The sequence below is a fragment of the Melanerpes formicivorus genome, unplaced genomic scaffold (assembly GCF_026170545.1).
Source record: "Melanerpes formicivorus ecotype bairdi unplaced genomic scaffold, bMelFor1.0.p_v2 SCAF_1, whole genome shotgun sequence".
Taxonomy (NCBI): Eukaryota; Metazoa; Chordata; class Aves; order Piciformes; family Picidae; genus Melanerpes; species Melanerpes formicivorus.
This window is the reverse complement of record NW_027142353.1, coordinates 54,002,582-54,018,012: the sequence shown is the minus strand read 5'-3', so window position 1 is coordinate 54,018,012 and position 15,431 is coordinate 54,002,582. Positions and strand designations below refer to the sequence as shown.

The 15,431-nt window shown below is 43.6% G+C and overlaps 1 protein-coding gene and 1 long non-coding RNA gene across 3 annotated transcripts in view; one reads left to right on the top strand and one right to left on the bottom strand.

The window, feature by feature from the left end:
- Window positions 1-15,431, top strand: part of CDK8 (cyclin dependent kinase 8) — an 88,752-nt gene that overhangs the window by 27,290 nt on the left and 46,031 nt on the right. For both annotated transcript variants that reach the window (XM_068143607.1, XM_068143599.1), the window contains exon 3: window positions 14,474-14,584. In XM_068143607.1, the coding sequence (XP_067999708.1) occupies window positions 14,474-14,584 (111 nt within the window). The remainder of the gene's footprint in view (window positions 1-14,473; window positions 14,585-15,431) is intronic.
- Window positions 174-6,666, bottom strand: LOC137442942 (uncharacterized). The gene is made up of 3 exons (XR_010987799.1): window positions 6,552-6,666; window positions 2,430-2,615; window positions 174-1,230 (listed from the first exon to the last, which is right to left on the bottom strand). It is a non-coding gene; the product is annotated as an uncharacterized lncRNA (long non-coding RNA).

The following is a 15,431-nucleotide window of genomic DNA, read 5'->3' as shown; positions in this document are numbered from 1 at the left end:
GTAAAGAAATACAGGTAAAACTGGTACTTTGAGGTTTAACTGTTGTGTATTCTTCAGCTATACTGCTGCTTTCATTTATTTTGCTTTGAAATGTTTCAGCTGAAATCTCTTACTGAAAGGAAAAGCAAGTAACAAGTGGTTGAAGGGAAGTGAATCGTTTATTTTCAATCCATATTCCTCAAGAGTCTAAAGCTACATCTGCAGTAATTTCATTTTTATTGATTGAAGTGAGTTGTAGGCTTTCCTGATTTCGCAACTTCCAGTTGGATTTGTAGTTTCAAAAATGTTTTTTTTCTTGAACTGAGTGAAACTGGGGGAGGGGGGGGAATGAAGCACCAAGACTGTTCCTCAGGAGAAGCTCTTGCCTGTTGTATGCTGAGCCTCCTTGTCATTATAGACATCCACTCTGAAGTAAAGGAACTTAAAACTGGGTCTAACATTTGGCTTATTTCAACTCTTCTGGCAGATTTTCCAAATGCAGTAATTCCTTCAGTCCCATTCAAGCTGAATGTTTTAGGAATTTTTCAGCTACCATTTCGGAGGGATTTGGGGAATGGTTTGTTTGCCTTGTTGTAGTGATTTACATGAAGAGTTTTGAGACTCTTCTTGTGCTTGAATTTGGCAGAAGGGGCTTGGCTAGTGTTAGGGAGGTGTATCTGTTCTGGTTCCCTTTCTGGTTATGAGACTAACTCACGAAGGATTTGGCTTCATTGCGTGGCTTGAAGAGTCATGTGTAGCCATTCCTCTTGGGGCAGCATGATGCTCAGTAGTAACAGCAGAGGAGCAAGAAGGGAGGCTTTATCCTTGCTCTGAGCTTATTGCAGCATACACCCTTTGAAGAGAACAGCAATACAACGTGGAGTCTATGTGGGACAGGGTTAGTGGGGAAAAGGAAAGGAACATACTGAAGACATGAGGGATGCCAAGAAAGCAGACATCAAAGGCAAGAAGTGTAGCCCAGAGGCAGGTGTGTAGGGGTGGAAGTAGTAAACTGAAGCAGCATATCTTGAGCCATTATTGACTTTGTTTCCAGCTGTGCTTCCAGGCTTGCAACTGCTGATACTGTGGCTGACTTTTTCTTGCAGCTGATTGAATAATTCACTGTGGTTTGGATCTCTTTACTGTTCTTTTGGCATTGCATTGTGGAGTTCACAGGATTTTTTCCCCCTATAATGTGTTGTTTATTTTAATTCCATTACACAGAATTCTCCTTCAGTCCTCTTCTATCATCTAATAAAAGGGGGGAAAAAAGGAACCTTACAATGGAGATAGCATGGCTGTTATCCTCAATTTGACCTGTTTTTGTCAGTTATGAGTATGTGTAAAGCATATATTAAAATGCTACTGAGTTGATCATCAGTGTTGTACCTTAAAATGTCATCTGTACATCTGATTAATTTACTTATTTGTTGTCATAATTAAAATAAGGCTGAATGGCAGGTTTTGATACAATGTATTCTGGACTACTCAATCCTTTTTATGAGCATTGTGGTATTAAGAGGAACTAGAGTGACTTGGTTTGCGTTACGTGGTGCATATTTTACTACGTGACTCCGAAAAGAGTCTCAGTGAAATTAATTCCCCTCCCCTTCCCCACTAACTCCAGTTTTGGAATGTTGAATGACTTCTATGTTTAAAAACACCCACAGCCACTCTCCTAAACTTCTGTTTGATGCAGACAGCTGAGCTGAATCACACAGAATCCACCAGGTTGGAAAAGACCTGAGAGATCATGTCCAACTTATTACCTAGTACTTAACACCTCATGACTAACTAAACCATGGCTTCAAGTGCCACATCCAATCTTTTCTTGATCATCTCCAGGGACTGTGACTCCACCACCTCCCTGGGCAGCCCATTCCACTAGCCAGTCATTCTTTCTGTGAAGAGTTTTCTCCTTACCTCAAGCCTAAACTTCCCCTGGTGCAGTTTCAGACTGTGCAACTGTTTGCCTGGGAGAAGAGACCAACCCCCAGCTGTCTACAACCTCCTTTCCAGGTAGTTGTAGAGAGCAATAAGGTCCCCACTGAGCTTCCTCTTCTCCAGGCTAAAAAAACCCCAGCTGAAGGACAGCATCAGATCTTCAGAAAAAACCCCTAAACTGTTGTAATACATCAGTTACAGGGAAATGCTTGAAACTAGGTCAGAAACCTCAGTTGAAACAGCTGTGACTCAGTTATGGGAGAGCTCATCCCCTGTGTGTATACATATATGAAAGACTTCCTTGATTTTTTCAGGAATTCCTGCAGCATGAGAACTTAGACTTCATGTTCAAGTACCTAGCTAGCTTCCTATTCTAAAATCACTGAAAAACACACCTCTTACTTCAATAATGTAAACCATTTAACTGTTAGTATTAGCAATTATAGTGCAAATTATGTGCTATTTTTTTAATGTCAAGATAATTGTAGTGTTACATTGTTACTTACTTTCTCCATTGATCCACCTTGGTAGGCATTTGTGAATCTTGCCTCTTCCAGAACCTTAACATTAGGCTGCTCATCTCTTGCTCTCTGCAGATGTGTGCACTACCTGGGATTTTGGGAGTCTTTTTGTTGTTTACACTTCCACTTCTGAGGGTTTAAGTAGGCACTTAAAGCTGTGCAGTCGTCATTCTGAGAGATAAAAGTGTATGAGGTGAGAGAGCAGAATGGTGGGATGGTGAGAAGATTTGTGTAAGAAAACCAAACCAACAACCAAACACACACAAAATGTACAAGCCCAAACATTCAATTCTTCTGATTTCATGACAAGGAAAAAAGTTGTTAAAGCCCATCCATCTGAAGTAGTGCAGCAAATGCTGTTTTGCAGTCCTCAAAGCAGGAGAATGAATACATAGAATAGACCAGGTTGGAAGAGACCTTCAAGATCATCGCTTCCAACCCACCAACCAATCCAACCCACCTAAACAACTAACCCATGGCACCAAGCACCCCATCAAGTCTCCTCCTGAACACCTCCAATGATGGTGACTCCACCACCTCCCCGGGCAGCCCATTCCAATGGGCAATCACTCTTTCTGTATAGAACTTCTTCCTGACATCCAACCTAAACCTCCCCTGGTGCAGCCTGAGACTGTGTCCTCTTGTTGTGGTGCTGGTTGCCTGGGAGAAGAGACCAACCCCCACCTGTCTACAACCTCCCTTCAGGTAGTTGTAGAGAGCAATAAGGTCACCCCTGAGTCTCCTCTTCTCCAGGCTAAGCAGCCCCAGCTCCATCAGCCTCTCCTCATAGGGCTTGTGTTCCAAACCCCTCACCAGCTTTGTTGCCCTTCTGTGGACTCGTTCCAGCAAGTCAACATCTTTCCTAAATTGAGTGGCCCAGAACTGGACACAGTACTCGAGGTGTGGCCTAACCAGTGCTGTGTACAGGGGCAGAATGACCTCCCTGCTCCTGCTGACCACACTGTTCCTGATACAGGCCAGGATGGCATTGGCTGCCTTGGCCACCTGGTCACACTGCTGGCTCATGTTCAGCCTACTATTAACCAATACCCCAGGGTCCCTTTCTGCCTGGTTGCTCTCCAGCCACACTGACCCCAGCCTGTAGTACTGCATAGGGTTGTTGTGGCCAATGTGTAGAACCCAGCACTTAGAAGTGTCAAATCTCATAACATTGGACACTGCCCATCTGTCCAGCATGTCTTGGTTCTGAAGAGTCCATGACTCAATTGTGGAAATGCTGAATGGGATAAAATGGGGGTGGGGTGTATGTACTCTGGCTGTATCCTGTCTTCATAATGTCCTTTAAATACTATAGCCAGCTTGTACAAGTTAGAACAGCCTTGAGTTTGCTGGGGCTGGGAGAGACAACTACAGAACAGTAGCAAATGGCTTCTCTGATCATTCCCACTTTTGAGGCTTGCCTTGGAGGCATTTGGGCATTCCTAGAATTTTGTACTTTTCTGTTACAAGAAATGCTGGCTGCCATCATAAAAGGTGATGTCTTCTTTGTTGGATCCAGTGATAGCATGGCTGTAGGATGAGAAATGTCATCTTCACTGAGGGGAGAACGAATAGTTTCCTGTTGTGTGAACAAGCTGACTTGAACCATCCTTAGGTTGCGTTGCTGCCTAGCTGATGGAAAATGGTAGGAATCTTGCAAAGGTGACTTGGATATAATGCTAGTGTTCACATGTCTGAGTGTTAGCAAAAGAGAATGTTGATTTCAATCTCCCAGGTAGGACATTCAGGGCTCAGCACAGCTCTTTTGTCAGGAACTTGGCTGGGTGTGCAGGGAGTAGGCATGATGGCACTCAGGCAGTGTGAGAGTAAGCACAAAGCTAGCTGATTGATGACTGCTGCTCACACCTAATAGGGAAGGCATCTGCATCAGTCCTGCTCAACTCTGCAGCTGCTCCATCACCCAGGCTTTCAGCTTCTGGCCTGAAAGCTGGCAGAGGGGGAGAGGAAGTGCTAGAGGAGCAGGTCTGTGTCCAAGGGAGCTGCCAGTGACTAGTGTTCTTGGCTGAGTTAGCCTTGGTGAGGCAGACTGCTGTAGAGATGAATTGGCCCTCTGCACACACTGGGGCTTTCATGTCCTGGGTGACAAGAGCATATTGCTGCATGATTATCAGATCTTTCTTCCCTCTGTCAGTGGAGGGAATGGAAGAAGGGTTTAAGGGCACTTTCAGAGGCGTTATGAAGGTGAACAAAGACTGATTCAGTGTGCAGCAGCTGGAGGAACCTCATGAGTCAGAAGCTGCAACTGGCTAGCTCCAGGACTTTTTGTCTTAAACATCTTCCCCTGGTAAAGAGCAGATGACTGTCCCAGTGAGCAAGCTGGGAGAGATCTTGTATCAACTCTACCATATGGGGCAATATTTGGGTGTTAGGTTACTCAGGTTCTAGCAGCTATCATGTCCTTTCCACACTAACAGGAAGAGCAGTTTCCCCTATAACCAAACACAGAACTCATTTAGATGACTACAATGCTGAAGTCAGAAGTAACAGTTTCTTAGCAGTGTTTCCATGTAGTGAAAGGTGACAAGGTATTGAAGATGGCAGATGTTTGATTTGGCAGTCCTGGGCAAGTCTAGTGACTTTTGAATGTTTTAATAGTAGTATGATATATCAAACAAGTTGTGACTGAGTATCAAGCTATGTTACAGGGCTATTTTTTAAGAGGTACTGTATGACGGGAGGGTAGTGTTGTTACTTTAATTCTCTGAAAGCAGGATAAAGATGTTGATTGTTAGAAATTGGAATCATTTAGGAATCATAATGCTACCTTTGAATAGCAGAATTTGACCAAGCTTGACATCCTGTGTTTCTCTCATGGAGTCTTCATCCACCTCCTTACTTTCAGAGAACCCTTAATAACACTTCTTCTAGTATGCTGAATGTGTTTGGACACAAGAGGTGCTACTAAATATGGATTTGTATTTCTTTTTGCCTCGACACTTTATGTTGCCAGGCTTCTATTTTTCCTTTTTTTGTTTTCTTCCCAACACTTAGAACTTCAGCAATAAAAACAAAATAATGAAGTAAGGAAAATAAGGCAACAATTTGACACAGTTGTATGTCTGAAGAACTGGAACTTCAAAAACACGTTGTCAGCTTCATAATCAATTCAAGTGAGAAGCATTGTAACTTTTTCTTCAACATTGCCTTTGTAAGCTTTCCTTTGAAGGCTTTTGAAAGGCAAACAGTAGGTGTTTTGTTCCTTTCTAGCACTGGGGAAGTCAGATGACTTAGAGCATGAAAATGTGAAATCATGTTTACATTGAAACAAACAGACCTTAAATCTGTGGGGTAGCAGCTAAGCCACTTGGGATTTAAGAACTTGTGTAATAAAATTTGGATTTTAGCTGAATAATTTTAATAGGAGATTAATCTTCCCCAAATAAGCCAGAATTATGCATAGCATTTCAGGTGATGGCTCACTACTGTAGCAGTAGTTCCACTGGTATTTCACCTGTTATGGGATGCCTAAATCTTTCAGTCATCTTCTAGTCTGGAAATCACTTTTCTTTTCATATCAATTGCCTTCTGCTTTTTGTTTCAAGTCCCTGTTTGCCTGTCTTCCATCTTAAAGCCTTAGTGCAACTATTAATATATATGAGTGTTTGCTGAATCAATTGGTGGAACTGATGTGAGCCTTTTTTGAAGCATGAAATGATGATTAGGTTTTGAATGTGTGCCATCAAGCTAGCAAGATGACACAGTGTTTTTTGCCTGTGGTGGGATGGAAGGGGTAAGGCTGAGAAGCCTCCTCCCTTCCCCCTTGTAAAGTAAAAGGGAAAAAAAAATTGAAGGGAAAAGAAAAAAAAACTCGCAAGCTGAATTAGCAAAGCAGTGGAGCTATATTTACAAAGCGATGTAGGGTTTGCAGGGAGATATTTACAAATTTACAATATCTACAATATATACAAAGATATACAACAGAGTAACACAGAAATGAGAGTGAACCCCTCTCGGCAGAGAGGTCCCCCACCTCCGCTCTCCCCTCTCTTCCCCCCCTTTCCCCAGATCAGGTTAGAAGAGCGAGAAAGCGAAAGAAAGAAGTTAAAAGCAGTTTTGTGTTAATTGGAAAAGAGTTAATATACAGGCCTGGTATCTTGTTTTCAAGGCCGGGGCCTTGGCAGAAAGCCCAGCACAGAGTTAGCTGCAGAGCCGCTGCACCATGCAAAGGCGGAAGCAAGACTGAAGATAAGGTGCTGGAGAAACTCAGTATAGTCCCAGCTCATAAAGTGCTTCCTCCCACTCGTCCAATGAAATTAGTTTAGACTATTCCTTCCGTTTACCAACTTCCGTCCACCATATTCCCTTTCTTAAGGGGGCAACGTCAACCGGCCACATTGCCTAAGTGAATGTTTTGCTTGATGTTGCCAATGGCTTTGTGCCTAGGCAACCTACTGTCTGTCCTAAGCTGTGGGAGAAATGTGTTGTGTAGCACTGAGGGGAAGGCAGTGAGATCATGGAGCTGCCCTTTCTAAAATGGCTGGACATCAAAGAAACTTTCTGGGCCAGATCACCTGGCCAGTTGCTTTAACAAATGAGTCTGTGCTTGATGATGTAAGTAAACATGGTAGTACTGCTACATTCCCTGTGGACTGCATACAGTAGTAAGCATCACGAGCATGGGTGGAATGACGTTTGCAGTAGAGCTTAGGTGGAGTGCAATGTCTTGGCTCATGAGAAGTATCTGTAGTAGTGGAGAGCTGTACAGGAGATGTGGGAGTATGTGCAGATGAAGGAGATCATGTTCGTAAAGACTTGTGCTGGGTTCAGCTCATATTTGTTGTGAAGTGTTACACTTTGAAGTAGGAGCTGTAGCCTAGTCCCTGACTGCAAAGACTGAAAGTAGAAGAAATTACCATAGGATGCAAAAGGAAAACAGGGATAAGGTCTGTATAATTAACTGGATTGCTAATGGGAATCTGGAGCAGAGGCATAACAGTTCAGTTCTTCTCCTGTTGCTTCTGCTTGCAACTTTCTTCGCTCTCTCTCTCTCATATGGCCTTGGCAGGGTATCTGTTTTGACTACTGTGTTGAGGTAATGGGAAGGAGGGAGTGAAGGAGGAGGTGAATGGGTCCCCAGGATCCATTTGGGGGTCTGAGGAGTTTCTGTGCTGTTTATAAATTGTAAATATACATGTATTGTACATATACTGTGTATTTTATACATATTCATTGCATTTCATATTTCTAGAGTTTAGTTTGCTTGTCAGTTTAGCTTCCTTTGCTTCTATCCCAAGCTGAGCTAGTTGGCAGTTTTGTTTTGGTGGTAGTTTTCCCCAAATGAGTTGGGGAGTAGTTTCAACTCACCACAGAAAGGCAATTGGTGTGCCTGTGCAAGAGCAGATTTGCTATAGTCATGTGTCTGTTTGCCAGGCTGCTGCTGTTGTTTAATAACATCCATCCCGTCTTTTCTGGCTTCATCCTTGATCATGAAACAATTTAAAATTTTATGTGCTGTTTGGACACTTTCATGTACTGTGTCTGCTGACCCATGGCTGTGGAATGAGTATTTCTGCATTTGAAGAGTGTGATGGAGAAAGCTTCGTGTGAACCCAGGACTCGCACGCAGAGATCCTGTTTCCGTTAGTGTTTGTGGAAGCAAGGGCAGGCCCAGCCAGGAACAACATGGGGTTTTAACACTCTAGGTCAGAACATATCTGTCAGTGTCTTCATAATTGGATGGTTTTTATTTCTTTGAAGTTGAGTTGGGCCTTTTTTACAAAAAGCACCAAGACTGGTGGGAAGTTTTCTGGGTGTGGAAATGAATTGTAATCATCATGTGATGTGCAAATGAAAAGGAAGCTGATTTTAGTGAGAGGCAAATACATTGCTTTTTGTGTACTTTCTCCTGGTTTTCCGTAGAACTGAGCTGGGATAGACAGTAGCAATTGGATAAGGGCCATATTTTGTCCAATCAGCAGCAGGCATCATGCTGATAGTCAAACTGTATTTCTTGCAGTCCACTTGGTTTTCGGTGGGCTCTTGTCAGCTGCTGGACATGAGTGAAGTCATCTGGTAGGAAAGGTATGTTGCATGTGAGCTAGAGAGGCCTGGTTTATGGAGAGTGAGGTTGCTGGAAATGCTGTTTAAAACCCATGTGATGTGTTATCATCTGCATGAGCTTTCTGCCCCTCAGACAGTGTCTGTATTTGTTGCTCTGCATTATGACTGTCCTGGAACATTTCAGCATTTCCAAGATGGTGATTCAGGGATAATCTGTCACCACTGTAGCAATCATTTCCTCCTTTTGATGGTTTTGCTGATGTGTATTAGCCATCCTATTCACTGGGGTGCTTGTAGCTCTCTAGCTTTGACCCAATCCATCATTGTTTTTAAGCAAACTGAAATAACATGTAGTTAAGGGCTATTCAGCATAAAAGCCAAAGGAAAAACACAGGAAGCATGATAAACAATAACAGCTGGTATCAGTGACAGTAACAAAGGCCAGAACTCTCAAAACATTGGTGATGAGCCACAAAAGAAACCTCTCAGGTCCTTGAAGAGAGTCAATCAGGGCTTTGTAACTGATGAGGTGGAAAGCAGATGGCTATGTATCTTATAGAAGGAAAGAGGCTTTATTGGATATGAGGACTGCTGGAACTCTGTAAAACTACAGTGAGAAGTTTAAAGGAAGGATAAAGCGCAGGCAAGAGAGTGATCTGGGTGGATTGGCAGGGGAAAATGCATGGAAAAACAAGGCTGGAGTAAGAGGCAGGTTTCCTGTAAGCAGGCCACTGGGCAGCATGCTGGTCTGGCCAAGTTCTGTACGTGGTCATCACAGTCTGTCTTCTATAACTGCAGAAGCCGGATATAGGAGAGATGTAGGTCAGGAGAACACTCGCACAACTATCCCTGGTAGCTCATCTATTTGACCTGCTTGTGAACCTCAAACCTGCGGAAGCAGCAAGTAGAAGACTGAAATCTGGAGGCACCTGATGTCATAGCTGGAACTTGGATGAAGGGGTATGGTGTCTGAGCTTGGTTTCTGAACAGATTTAAGGTCTGCACCAGAGTCAGGGGGATCTGTGAGTACTTTAAACCTGGTTTGCCAGAGTGGAGAAATAGGATCCAGGCTGGTTGTTTTGTTCCAAGTTTTAGATGGGTACTGTTGGTACTTGTGTGGGAGCCTGCACAGAAGATGCTTTTCTTCTGGCTCTGATACCTGTGTGGCCGGTCACGACTGTATTGTGTGTGTGCTTGTAGGAAATGCATCCTAAGTTTCTTGTAGCTTGCTACTGGCTGTATTTGAAAGCAGGCGAGAGCAGCAGCCTGTCCTCTAGCAGACCAAGAGGAATGCTGTGAATCTCAGTCTGCAGGATTGACTACCCCTGCCACAAACATGGTGCCTTGCTGTACAAACAGGGAACCCTTCTGCTGTGTCACTCAGTTTCTCATCTTTGTTTCAAGTTCAGTTTAGGTGATGTGTTCTCTGCGAATTGCATCTGATGTGAGGAGGTTGGGCTTTTAAAGTTGGTGATAGTTGCTACCTGGGGAGTAAGGAGTGGAATTGATTTGATGGGACAGGAAAGGTTGAAGGGGAAAACTACATTATTTTCTACAGCTCTGACTAATACCTGCCTCTATTGTTGGGAAGTAGAGTGTTGTCTGGTACAGGTGCCATCAGTCTACGGGAAGTCTGATAAAATTTTGGTATGGGCACATAGTTGCTGAGCTGTGATGTAATCTGCTGGGGACACTTAATTCATCAAAATGTTGAGCATAATTTTAAGCTGTGAATTTACATGGATTCAACAGAAAGCCCTTTGCTATAGGGAGTTGCACACTGTGTCCTTAAATCCTGTAACTTAATTTGCTCTTAAAGAGTTTGACTCCCACCTGTGGTCTTGGATGCTATACTGGGTTTGACTGGGATGCAGTGCATCTTCTCCCTAGCAGCCTGTATGGTGCATTGGTTTGGATTCATGACTGAAGCAGTGTGAACTCAAGAGTTCTGGGTGTTGCTTGAGGGATGGTTGCGCCACATCCAGCCTTTTCCTGGTTCTTGCTCTGCCCCTTCTCCTTTTGGGAAGGTAGTTTTTGCTTGGAGACTGGCTGGGCATCTGTGTGCTTGTGGGAACTGAAGGTGTGATTGCCTTTACTTTGCTTCTGGTTTGGGTTTGTCTTTTATTTCCTTTTTCTGTTATTTACTAAGCTGTCTTATCCTCACCCACAAATTTTCTTACCTTTTTTTGTTCTTCCTGACTAAGGAGGATGAGCAAGTGGCTATGTGGGGTGTAGTTGCTGGCTGGAGTCAACCCACCACAGATAAACCCCACCTGTAACTGATAAGAAATGCATATTTGCAATTTTTTTGGGGTTTTCCATAATGATCTTATGCTTTATAGGAATTATAGGCATTTATAGAATTCTATACTTCTTGCAGATCCTGCCTTAAAATTCCTCTGTGTAATGCTTTTACAAATCTGAAAGTATTTAAGATGCTGGAACTGCTACTTTCTGCATTGATTTCTAAGAGCTGCCAAATGGAGAGGGACCTGGGGGTGCTGATTGACAGAAGCCTAAACATGAGCCAGCAGTGTGCCCAGGTGGCCAAGAAGGCCAATGGCATCCTGGCCTGCATTAGGAATAGTGTGGCCAGCAGGAGCAGGGAAGTCATTGTGCCCCTGTACTCTGCTTTGGTTAGGCCACACCTTGAGTCCTGTGTCCAGTTCTGGGCCCCTCAGTTTAAGAAGGACATCGAAACACTTGAACGTGTCCAGAGAAGGGCAACAAAGCTGATGAGAAGCCCTGAGCACAAGCCCTATGAGGAGAGGCTGAGGGGGTTGGTGGGGGTTGGTCTCTTCTCCCAGGCAACCAGCACCAGAACAAGAGGACACAGTCTCAAGCTGCACCAGGGGAAGTTTAGGCTCGAGGTGAGGAGAAAGTTCTTCACTGAGAAAGTCATTAGTCATTGGAATGTGCTGCCCGGGGAGGTGGTGGAGGAGTCATCCCTGGAGGTGTTCAAGAGGAGATTGGATGTGGCACTTGGTGCTATGGTCTAGTCATGAGGTCTGTGGTTACAGGTTGGACTCAATGATCCTTGATACTGTGATACTGTAAAGTCACACTTTTTCCTCAGTGCTCCTTCTTTTTGATCTCATACTTGAGATAAAAGCTCTGTGAGCTATAGGTTCTCTCGCTCAAGAAATGCCATGCTGAAGACTGCTCGCAGAGTAAGGATGGGAGTATGTCTGAAAAAGAGGGAAACAAACATGCAGATATCCACTCCGATTTTACTGTCTCAGTAGCAATTAAAATAGAACAAAATAGAATTAACCAGGTTGGAAAAGACCTTTGAGATCATCGAGTCCAACCTATCATCCAACACTATCTAATCAACTCAACCATAGCACCAAGTACCCCGTCCAGTCTCTTCTTTGACTGAGGGGCCCAGCACTGGACACAGTACTCAAGTACCATATGTGTCAGAGGTATCAGTATAAAAGAATGAATTTTCATGTTTCCTCTATTATGTAGCAGGAACATGATGTTTTTATTTGAAATAGTACCAATTTCAGTTATGTTAACTTTCTGTTTTGTAAGCAAATATTTCATGTTTCCCTTGGCTTAACCCAAAATGGCCACAAAAAGAACCCCAAACCAACAAAACACCCTCCCCCCCCAAAAAAAAAAACCCAACCCAACACCCCAAAACACCAAACCTGTTCCTTTTACTAAAAACATCATCATTTCTTGAGTGAGCAAGAGTTTGTCTAATCTAGGGTAGCCACCCTTGACAATAGTTTGCTTAGATAAAGTTTTTATTTCTTTCTTGGCAATTGTGTGAGTACAGTATGATTGCAAAACGATCAGTACAGCTCAAATAGACTTATGTCTGCATTCAGATTTGGTGCTGTAGCTCAGCTATGTTTTCATTTTAGTGGAGGTTGAAGCTGTAGTTGCTAAAGCAGCTGAGCTGGCCTAATGCATTGCTCACTGCTGCTTAAAGAACTTCTTGCTCCTAGCTGTGTTCCTTTGCTAGTGCTTGTCCTGCTGCTAGTGCTGTGAATCATTTCAGCTAAGGAGCTCACAAGTGAATGACTTCCTTTGTGCTTCTGGGTTAGTTTTCTCTTGAACTGGGAGTTATTTCATAGATGACTTCGAAGAGTGCAGTAACTAGTGTAATACATGTTGTGGGAGGGAGTTGGACCTTCTTCTGTAGATAGCTAGTGTCCTTGTAGATCAGGTGATTTGATCTTACAATGCCTGACTACATTGACAGGCTCTAAATGAGTCATCCCACTGAGCCCTGAATCATTATAACCAAAATGCACAGATTTCAGGTTATTGGTATTCAGGAGAAAATTGGATACCCCAAATGGCTCTATCGAAGATTGCAGCCTATGGGAAAGGGCAGATGGCACAGCTGGCTGTTTGCAAGTTGCCTTGATCCTGGATAATAGTGAGGTTTACACAGGCTTCAGCTTTTAGAAAATGAATAGGAAGGGAATGCCTTAAGGGGGTTTTGACCTGCTCTCAGCTTTGGGTTCAATCTGTTGACTGGTTCTTTCATTTTCAAACAATGTGCTGCTTTCTTTGATTTGACGATTTCAACTTCTGTTGTTTGTATTGTAGAGTATGTAGCAAAGACTATTGAAGTGTTCACCTCTGTGACCGCTTGAGGCGGTGCCTTTAACAAAGGGACACCATGGCCGAATGTTTTATAAACAAGGGACAGGTCTAAACTAATTTCATTGGTGGATTGGTAGAAAGCAACTTTGAACTCGGAGTTCAGCAGAGACCGGTCTCAGTCAGTCTCACACTTCCCTTCCCTTCCCTTTTGCAGCTTGCAGCTTCTGGGCTTTCGCCCAGACTGACCTTGAGCAGATAAGGCCTCTACTAACATATAACTGCTTTTAATTAACAATGGCTCTTTTTTCTCTCTTTCTAACCCTCTCTGGGGAAAAGGGAAAAAGGGGCACATTGGCCACAACAACCCCATGCAGTGCTACAGGCTGGGGTCAGAGTGGCTGGAGAGCAGACAGGCAGAGAGGGACCTGGGGGTACTGGTTGATGGCAGGCTGAACATGAGCCTGCAGTGTGCCCAGGCAGCCAAGAGGGCCAATGGCATCCTGGCCTGCATCAAGAACAGTGTGGCCAGCAGGAGCAGGGAGGTCATTCTGCCCCTGTACATTGCACTGGTTAGGCCACACCTCGAGTGCTGTGTCCAGTTCTGGGCCCCTCAGTTTAGGAAGGATGTTGACTTGCTGGAACGAGTCCCGAGAAGAGCAACAAAGTTGGTGAGGGGTTTGGAACACAAGCCCTATGAGGAGAGGCTGAGGGAGCTGGGGTTGCTTAGCCTGGAGAAGAGGAGACTCAGGGGTGACCTTATCACTCTCTACAACTACCTGAAGGGAGGTTGTAGACAGGTGGATGTTGGTCTCTTCTCCCAGGCAGCCAGTACCAGAACAAGAGGACACAGTCTCAGGCTGCACCAGGGGAGGTTCAGGTTGGATATTAGGAAGAAGTTCTATACAGAGAGAGTGATTGCCCATTGGAATGGGCTGCCCAGGGAGGTGGTGGAGTTGCCGTCGTTGAAGGTGTTCAGGAGGAGACTTGATGGGGTGCTTGGTGCCATGGGTTAGCTGTTTGGGTGGGTTGGATTGGTTGATAGGTTGGACACGATGATCTTGAAGGTCTCTTCCAACCTGGTTTGGTTTATTCTAAATAAAGGTTTATTCTAAATAAAGGGGGTACAGGGGGAAACCCTTCCTCCTGGTGGGGGAAGGGAATCTCATTCCTGTGTTACTTTGTTGTATATTTCTGTATATATTGTAAATACTGTAAATTGTGTATATATATTCCCCTGCATTCCTTAAACTGCTTTGTAAATACAGCACACAATCCTCTGCTAATCTGGCTGTGGTTTTCTTTCATTTTTTTCCTCCCTTTACTTACAGGGGGGGGAAAGAAAGCTTGAGGCCTTCCCCTCAACCCTCGACAACCTCTCTAGCCCTTTCGCAGCTCTGGATGTGTGGCTATAACTGTTGTGGACTTTCTTTGTTTTGCAGTTGCTGCGGGAGCTCAAGCATCCAAATGTCATTTCTCTGCAGAAGGTGTTTCTTTCTCACGCTGACAGGAAAGTGTGGCTTCTCTTCGACTACGCTGAGCATGACCTCTGGGTAAGGTGCATCGCTTGTAGGTATCAGGCTTAGTTTCACTGGCAGAAAAGAGACAAGGGCAGAAAAGAGGGATTGTTTTAAAACCAGTGTAGCCTCTTACTCTGTTGGAAACATTTTCACTACTAAAGGAAAAGCAATTGAAAATGTGGAGTAGGCACTCTGTGACCTCTTTAAGAAGAGAAAATCTGCCTTCAGTGCTTAGTAGCTAGAAATCTAGTAAAATAAATGCAGATATTACCATCCCTTACAGCTAAAGCAGGATGCAGGCAAATGTAATTGGTTATGTCGGAGGATTCTCTTTCAAAACCAGCCAACTTACTGGCTAAATAGGACAGGTTAGAGTTTTAGTTATGTGGCATGTCTTCCATGAACACATGCAGTATGTAGAATAATGCCACTGTATGTAACTGAAATTTAATGAATAAGCTTCAGTGGGAAGAGCTTTTTACCTCAGCTCATTTGCTGAAATTTCATATATTTGGGAGGAAAGGTGTTTAGTCATACTTAGAAGATCTAGCTGTAAAATGTAAACATTGGAGATGAAGTAATTTCTTTTTTAAGATAGATACCCTTTAACTGTAGTATTTGTAAGCTTAACATCTATGGGACTATTTAACAAAAAAGTATTCTTTTCAAGAATTCATAATACCATGCAGCCTGAAAAAAAAAGGATGTGCCTCAAATTACAACTGGCATACATTTTGAGCATTGCTCTCACTGGAACAAGCCTTGTACTACTAACCTTAAAAGGTATTAAGAAGGGTCAAAGAAGTAAGAAAGGTGTAAGAGAGGCCATTTGGAATGAAATGGACATTTTGATGTATGTGTTCATAGAAGAATTTTGCTG